Source organism: Notothenia rossii (assembly GCF_949606895.1).
Source record: "Notothenia rossii genome assembly, chromosome: 6".
Lineage (NCBI taxonomy): Eukaryota > Metazoa > Chordata > Actinopteri > Perciformes > Nototheniidae > Notothenia > Notothenia rossii.
This window is the reverse complement of record NC_136909.1, coordinates 82239963-82249233: the sequence shown is the minus strand read 5'-3', so window position 1 is coordinate 82249233 and position 9271 is coordinate 82239963. Positions and strand designations below refer to the sequence as shown.

At 41.3% G+C, this 9271-nt stretch overlaps 1 protein-coding gene across 1 annotated transcript in view; it reads right to left on the bottom strand.

The window, feature by feature from the left end:
- abch1 (ATP-binding cassette, sub-family H, member 1) overlaps positions 1–9223 on the bottom strand; it is a 19086-nt gene extending 9863 nt beyond the window's left edge. Inside the window, exons 1-3 of the mRNA XM_079689972.1 lie at positions 7944–9223; positions 4933–5081; positions 1705–1864 (exon numbers count right to left, since the gene is read on the bottom strand). Coding sequence (XP_079546098.1) covers positions 1705–1864; positions 4933–5081; positions 7944–8135 — 501 coding nt within the window. The 5' untranslated portion in view covers positions 8136–9223. The remainder of the gene's footprint in view (positions 1–1704; positions 1865–4932; positions 5082–7943) is intronic.
- Positions 9224–9271: the final 48 nt, after the last annotated feature.

Genomic DNA, 9271 nt, shown 5'->3' with positions numbered 1-9271 from the left:
TTTTTTCTATATTTACATTTGATATAATATCTTTTGAGGATGGCCTGACACCTAAATAAAAAGTTGATCCCTGTCTTAATGCTACACATTTAGAAACATAATACATGAAGTTATTTGGAAAATTCAATACATACTCCACAAGAAGACACACAGATGTTGGTACCAAAATATATCTCTAAGGGATATCAACATGTTGTCAGAGTAACCTTTATCAACTAATAAAAGAAGCTTGACAAGCCAAATCTGAGAAAGTATTCAGTATCACAGAGTATCATGAAATGGCAATAATACTGTAACATGATGCACATGTTTCTGTAACAACAAATCATGATGATATATTATATTTTGCCAGCGTTTCAGTACTTCACAGCGACTACAGTACAGTAGCATCCTTAGGAGCACCCTGGGGTGTCACCTTTCATCCTCTCCGGGTCACAGATCACTCCCTTAAGGGACAATGTGATGCTGAGCGTCACACAGGGGAGGACGCTCACTGTGTGTGTTATCAGCCTCATCAGATATCCAGTGGGACAGTAATGAGACATGTGGGGGAAACGTCTGAACCAATCAGGACTCAGAGAGACACGATGGAGAGCTGGAGCTTTGATGGCAAACACTGACGGTTTATTTGGAGCTTCGGCCGGAGAATTCACAAGACATGTCACTGGCCACGAGTTGACCACACGGTTGAGATGCCACAAATCAATTCTGAAGACCCCTCCTGTAGCTCCAGGTTTGAACTAGTTCAGAGTGTAATAATCAACATTCTTCAATAGATAGACTAAACAGCTGAGGACACTGAATCACGTTTGTTGTCGCTTATGGCTCGGGGTCATCTACACCCCGAAAAGGATGTGTTCCAGGTGTCCCACAACAATAACTATCTCGGACCGAGAGTTGCCCGGGCATAAACTGGTAACAAAAACAAAATGCTAGGGCAGCCAGGGAGATAGCGGCTAATCAAGGTTGGTCAGCTGCGTCAGAGGGCGAAGGAGGACATGCAGGGCGAAATGATCCCCTGACAGACACACTAGGGTCCAGGTCACTCACAGAAGCTAAAATAAAGGAGCAGGGTACTTAATGTAGACCTCAATGACCCTAACCCTCGGTATTGACCATTTGTAAACGCTATATTCTGGCAGATTGACTATTTGTAAGTAATTGGACTGGATGCTAACAAAGAGCTGCAAATCACTTGACCTGGCATCTGCATATTTAAAAAAAGAGCCAATCAAAGAAGTGTTTAACTCTAATTAAACCTGAATTTAATTTAGTTAAGCAGGGACAACCTACTTCCATCACTTTGCTCTAGATTATCCTTATTTAAAAAACTAAATTTGATTTATAACACTTCATGGATTTTATTGTTATACATCTCAACTTCTAAACTTCTATGTTAAATTACTTTAACTTGAATTACTTGATCAATTATGCAATCTTTGTTTATATATGTTTCTTTTTTCAGTTATGACTATGGATATTTAATAGGGGCAGTATCTTCATAAGCCATAACCTCTCCTGCATAATGCTCTTACTTCTTACTGTTTTGTACGTGTGTGTATACGTGCAAACAACAGGAGGTTAAACGCATTGTTTTTATGGCTTTTACAAATATTTCATGCAGGACTAAATGCATGGTGTGTATTCGTGTAGCATACATTCACACATTTACACACATTTCAATGGAAGATACAAGGTGTTTACCTGCGGCATGTACCCGACCATCCTGCCTGGCACGTGATGACCAGGGAACGCAGGAGGCTTCCCCAAAACGCTGATGTGACCCCGTGAGATCTTCAAAGTTCCCACGATGCATTTCAGTAATGTGGTTTTCCCACACCCACTGGGGCCCAAAAGACCATAACTGCAACACAGAATAAACAGCATTTCAGAAACAGAAATACTTTACTAGCATATTTTATAAAGGGGCAAACACATGAGAAGTAAGCGAATATAAAAAAGTATGGTAGTAGCAGTAATACCGTTAATAAAATGTAGAAAGTATATATTGCACATATGAGGTTTTTTTCACAGTAGTTTTGTTACAGTCTGAAGTAGTGAAGTAATTGGAGATAAAAGTCTCTCAGGGTAATTTTGCGAGTTGAGAAATGATCAGAGTTGATGTTATTTATATATATGTATATATATATATATATAGATATATGTTATATCCAGAACTCTGCTGCCCGCCTCCTCACCCACGCCCGCTCCCGAGAACACATCACTCCCATCCTCCAGAACCTCCACTGGCTCCCCGTCCGTCAAAGAATCCACTTCAAAGTCCTCCTCATAACTTACAAAGCCCTCAACAACCAGGCCCCCCCCCTACCTCACAGACCTGCCGCACCACCACACCCCTTCCCCTGCCTCCGCTCATCAGAAGCCAACCTCCTATCCATCCCCACCCGCACCAATCACCGGACCTGGGGGGACAGAGCCCTCTCCGTCGCTGCCCCCTCCCTCTGGAACTCACTCCCACAACCCATCAGAGACTGCACCGACCTCACCACCTTCAAAACACTCACAAAAACTCACCTCTTCAATCTGGCTTTTCCTGTGTGATTGTTTTTGTATTATTTGACTTTAACTTTAACTATATATTTATTTGTTGTTCCTTTCTTCTCTTTTCTTTTCTCTTCTCTATTATCTGTAAAGCGTCTTTGAGCAACTGTAAAAGCGCTAACAAATTAAATCTATTATTATTATATTATTATTATTTTGTTATGATATCATGTGTTTTTAGAGTTAACAGTATATGGAATTAGTAGCAAACACTCAAAGCTCTAACTAGTATATTCAGTAATAACACATGTGTAATGAAGCTAGTGGATCATGTTAGAGTAAGTGTAGTTTCTGTTTTATTGAAGAAGCTTAAAGAGTTCCTCATCAGTGTTTCAAAAAAAGGAAGTAGATAGCGTCTATGTAAGCACCTAAACCTAAGATAACAAGATGACTATATTGGATAAAGCTTGACAGTGACTGCAGGCTAACATGCTGTAGTTACACGCCCTGAAAGACATTGTGTAAGTTACTATCAGTCAAAACACAACAGCAGAAGATTACATTGCACCCTGATATGCTATACTTATAAACACCAGTTGGATAAAGGAACACTTTATACTTTCCCCCCCAGAATGTATTAATCAAGAGGCAGGAATAACTCTAAGTATGGCGCTCTTCACCACAGTTTACTGGTTAGAGTTACGGCCCGTCTACACTACAGGCATGAAAAAATCTTGAAGCTAGGCGTGTCTGAAGCGTGGCGATTTTTTGCGAGCAACCAATCACATGAATCTCCCGCCCCCGACATACAAAGCAATAGCAATGTTAAAACGAAGTAAACTGGATATAAACTCTCCAAACAGGCGAAAAAACTATCAGTTTCACCCACTGTCTCTGCCACCTCCCTCCATGCCTGGTTCCTCCGGTTTGTATCCCGGTAAATAGTTTCGGTCGTAAAGAACCGGGTGATTTGCTACCGTAATATCTCGTTTGGAATATGAGGAAATGAAATGCGGTCTGGCTCTCCCAGCTTGTACGCGGTTTGATTGGCTGAGCTTGCACTGGCGGGATTTGCATAAACGGGATTTCATTGGCTGATGCCAAGCATCGAGCCTCAAAAGTTGAACATTGTTCAACTTTTGATGCCGATAGATGCTCGTGATGCTTGCAAAGCCATGCCATGCTCCCCACAATGCAGTTCGGCGAAGATTACAAATCTTCTACGTCACCCCATTCAAGTGAATGGGCGAAGCGTTGAAAGCATTTTTTGATGCCTGTAGTGTAGACGTACCTAGAGATGTCCCGATCCGATCACGTGATCGGGGATCGGAGCCGATCACGTGATTTTCAAAAGATCGGAATCGGGAGAAAAGAAATCGGGGATCGGGATTTTTTTTTTTTTTTAAATACTTTTTTTTAACATTTTGTATTCAATGTTACAAAACAAAAATGACCATGTTCAAGTCTTAAAGTCATCCTGAGGCCTTAGTTTTGGTTTCAAATTACAGAACATCATGTATGTGTTGCTTCTTTGGGGCTTGTTTTCATAGACCTGGTTGCTTATTTCTCTCAAATCTGGCAACAGAGTGGGCAGGGCGCAGTGTCTAATTGTAGTAGTAAGCTAACGAGTACTGGAAGCTTTATTTTATTTTGATCCAATGCTGCACAACTGAACTGATCCAATGCTGCTGTGAAAGAAAGAAGCTATATCCATGTTGGATAGAATATCCAATTTAAATAAAAAAATAACCTTAAGGGACAACTTGAATGCTTTTTTTTCTCAATGCATTGCATAAAGATCGGATCGGGAAAAATCGATATCGGCAAATTGTCAAAATCAAATGATCGGAATCGGATCGGGAGCAAAAAAAGGTGATCGGGACATCCCTAGTTAGAGTTGAAAGAAAACTACAATTCATGATCAGCCTGTTGTTCAGCCTATTCCTCTCTTTTAATGAATATAAAAAAAGGCGAAAGAGTTTGAAAGAATCGTCTCCCTGCTGATATTTGAGCACAAACAACATGAGTAGACTGGTTTCAGACAGGAAGTGGACACCTCAACCCAGTCTGCAAAAACGTATTTGCATGACGAGGGAAAAGTCCTTTGCTGCGGCCTCTTTAGTGTGAAGTGGAGGCAAACAATACAACTTTATCTTATCAAAATGTGGGCTGCTTCAATAATTCTGTGTTTATGTTTAAGCCTTTTTCCTGTACTCCTTGTCTCCCTTCTTCTTGTTTCCTTATCACTTCTTTTTAAGAGACAGCCATTGTAAAAGGAGTTGTATTTTATTGATCAGGCTTGTTAAATGTCCAAGCAAAAGAACAGATAAAGAAGAATCCACTTTTGAAGTCTGGTTTAGTTTTGTCAGAGATAAACACTCAGAAGTAAAACAGTGTGTATTCAGATTGTATTCAGTGTGCTGCACTCACATTCGTCCCTGTGGCACGGTCAGGTTCAGGTTGTTGAGGACCTTTATCTTGCCGTACGACCGACCCACATCTCGACACTGGATCGCCAAATCCTCCGGCCCAGAAGGCGGAGAAGCCTCCAGGTCAGCCTTCATGTTCTCCTCCTTCAGCTGGAAAAGAGGACAAGACCTTATTAAACAGCACAACTGATCTTCATGACTGTCTGACAGCACATTTCACCAAATTAAACTGAGCTAATGTGACAAAATGACAACGAGATCTTAAAGATTCACAAACACATCTGCATCAGTCAGAGGCGGAATCAGTTTCATTTCTATACATAAAAGAATATTTGGCGGGAAGGGAGTGTCCCTCCTCCTTTGCTTTGTTATCAGATACAGGAAGAGGTTTCATACATATTAAACAAGATGAAAGAAGCACAAATACTTGAGCTTTTAGACACATAATGTTGCTGTGATCCTCCCTTCAACTTGTAGGAGTATAAAACTCCTTAAACGAGGGTGAGAACACATCAACAAACACTTTTTGAACACAGTGACTACGGTGGAGCTGCAGATTCCTGAGGAACAAAGCATCTGCCTGTCAGACATTACATTACATGTTACTTGTTAGACACTTTTATCCAAAGCAACTTACACACATTCAGTACTGTGGACAATCCCCACTGGAGCAATTTGGGGTGAAGTGCCTCAGGGACACAATGACATGCTGACTGCAGTGGGACTTGAACTTGCTACCCCTGATTTGAAGTCTAGCAGACTATCCACTGAGCCACAGCCTCCCAGACTGATGGTAGTTTAAAAATACTTTACTGTAAGTATCTGAAAGAAATACAAACCATTTTTCTAAGTAAGCCAGTCCTCAAACCACTGAAAGAGGTTGGTCTATTTTTATGAATAAAAAAAGGGGACGTGAAACGAGTGTAATTTCACTTCTGGCACAACAACATGGTAAAGAATACTATATCTTCCACGTGGTTTCTTTGCATCTTGTCCAGCTGCAGCAGACAGAGTATTTGGGTCGTAAAACAATCCTTTGCCAGTAATCTCTAACAGCCACGTTCTTTGACGGACTTTCCCCGGTTCTCCAACTAACTCCCTCCTTTAATCCAAAATCTCTCAATCACCAGTGAGGAGGTTATGGGGTTTGCATTGCGTAATCTGGCACATTTGGTTGGCCTTACCTTTGACACTATAGCCTTTCTTTGCAGAATATACACAAAGACAGATCTCACTAACAAAGCTGGAGGCTTTTAGATAACAATCTGATTTCAAACCCAGTTAAGATCCATCATCTGAGACAAAACTCGATAAAATATATAATCATCTGCAGGTAAACACACCGACTGCTAAGGACAAACAAACAGAAACTCAGAAAACTCAGAAACCACTCACCCTGAGAGAATATGGTAAGAAAGAGGAGAAGTGGAAGGGATGTACAGCAGCCGATGAGTAGACTGTGAGACTGAAGAAACTAAAGAGCATGTGACACAAACATCTCTGCCCACAGAACTAAAGTGGAAGAACAGGTTCAGTTCACTCGGAGACAGCTGGAGAACGGACGCTTTCCAGTCTAAATAATACTACCTCACACACACACACACACACACACACACACACACACACACACACACACACACACACACACACACACACACACACACACACACACACACACACACACACACACACACACACACACACACACACACACACACACACACACACATACATCACTTCAGGGGACATTACATTGACTAACATGCATTTCCTGGAAACTTATCCTAACCTTAACGATAACCAACACATGCCTAAGCCTTACCCTTACCCTAATCCTAAACCTAACCAAGTCTTCACCCTAAAATGAATGATTCCCCTCATGGGGACCTCCAATTTGTCCCCATAAGGGAAGCGAGTCCCCACACGTGACTGTGTAAACAGATTTAGGTCCCCACAAGTATAGTAATGCTAGGCCACACACACACACACACACATACACACACACACACACACACACACACACACACACACACACACACACACACACACACACACACACACACACAAACTCACTCAAACAAACACACCCTTCTCAAGAGACTCTAACCGGTATGCTCACAACAATGCATTTATAACAGAAATTGAATTTTATCTATTTTTTATCTACTTATTTTTTGTAGCCATTTTGCACAAAAACAACATTTGATCGTTGCAGATTAACAAGTTGTCAGATTCACCCAATTCACTGTTTCCTCTCATAAAATGTCTACTTTAGAATACTAATATTCCCTTGACAGTATACCTTTAGGCTCTGGCAAGTTGCCATTTAGACATGTTAATTGCTTGATAATGTGTGATCCATCCATCCTACTCCAGTTTGTGATAAAAATCAATAACATAAAGTGGGTTTAGCTGCAGTCTCACTCTTCCAACCATCATCCAATAATAAGCAGGCTTATAAGCACATCTGCAGAAGGCTCTCCTGGTGCTTTGATAGTGGCCTCAATCAGCCCAACAACGCCTCTCTCATTCACACTCTGATCAGCAGGAAAATTCCTACCTTGCCTGCCAAGTTGTTGTCAACTCGCGTCACAGACCAGCGGAAGAAACCGCGCTCGAAAGGCGAGTTTCAATCAGCCGCAAACGAGAGGAGAGCAACCCAAACTGCGGGAGGACGGCCTCTATGTGTCCGGTGTTTATCAGCTCTGAGCCCTGCATGCATTGCACCGACCAGCTGCTGCACTTCTGCTTTCCACACCAGCGCGTCACACGGATCCCTTTTCTGGCTTCACGTGTACGATACAGCTCATCATGCTTCCTCTAACCACACATTACCTCCTTAAATATTGTGCCAAAACCAGATAACGGGCATTCTGCGCCGGTGCATCCTGCAGCAGCCTCTCCATCTTGCTGCAGTAGCGTGACAGATATCGAGAGGCCTGGTACTGTCGAGTATCGACTTCCATCGTTTTAGCAAAGAAAGCATGCATAATGATCCGAAAGAAATCTTACCCGTTCGTCCATCTCGGTGCTTTCAGCAGGTCCGGGGGTCGCAGCATCCCGACCGGCATCCTCCGCGGCCATGGCGGCAGCAGGGAGGAGGGACCGGACACCGGCTGGAGCTCTGCGAGGAGAGGAGAGAGGGGGGAGATAGGAGAAAGGGAGAGAGAAGGAGGGAGGGTGGGGGGATGCACTGTGGGACATGTTTATACTCAAGATTATTGCTGTGTTAAACGCTGACAGTCTTAGAAACGACTTACTAGGAAAATATTGGATTTTTGCAGGATTTCCATGTTTCTTTTTTTAACTTAAGATATTATTCCAGTTTATTGTAAAAAGATGTTCACACTTTTGTCTTTAGTTTTTCACATGTTCGTTGTCATTTCAGTTGTTTCTAAAGAGCCATTACATAGAAAGAAAACATTAAAGAAATAATACAAAAATAAGTCAAAAAATACTGATGTTTTACTTTGTGTAGCTTATGCTAATTTTAGGCCAAAGTGTATTTGTGCTGCAGACCACACAATATAACCGTTTACTGTAAAGGGCTGCTGATAATAAAATAACAAAAATGTGATTTACACATTTGAAAGAATTGTTTAAGATGGTGGTGTAGTACCCAAATAAACCACAAGATGGAGCTCAAAACAAGAGTTTAATCACTGAAGCAGCTCAGGAGGGAAAGTGTTGCTTCAGGAAACTCCAGAGGGACTCAAGGACCTAATTTACGGACTAGCACTGCCTCTGGAGGACTGGGGCTGTGAGAGAATGCACTTTAAAAGAAAAAAAACTAGAAAAAAACTGCTTCAGGATGCTGAAAGATACAGTAATGCCATACAATATGAATGACATGTAATTTGATATGCAATGTTGAGGTTATTCATCATGTTTGTTTTAAACTAAAGTAATAAAATACCAAATTGGTTAAATGGAATCACTTGGTTATCGTCTTTGGCCTTTTGTGAAGTTATTTGCCTGTGTCTGTTTCCCAAGTTGTTCTGAAGAAAAGAACTTGGAACCAATTTAACTTATTCAGAATCAGTATCTGAAACCTTTATTCGTCCCACAGAGGGTAAATGTACATTGTAACAACAAGTAAAGAGCCAAAGATAGCTTCATATAATTAAGAAGCATGCATGAAAAAGTAGAAATTATACAATTTACAAAATAAAAAATATACAATACACACCCAGTACCAGTTATTTAATGTATATTGTGCACATATGCTATAGGAACACCAAATAAGAGGATGTCATTGATATGTTTTGCAGTGTTAGCAGCCTGCCTGTAGCAGTGACTGCAGTCACCTCATTTAGACTCACCTTCAGTATTGTGTGTCC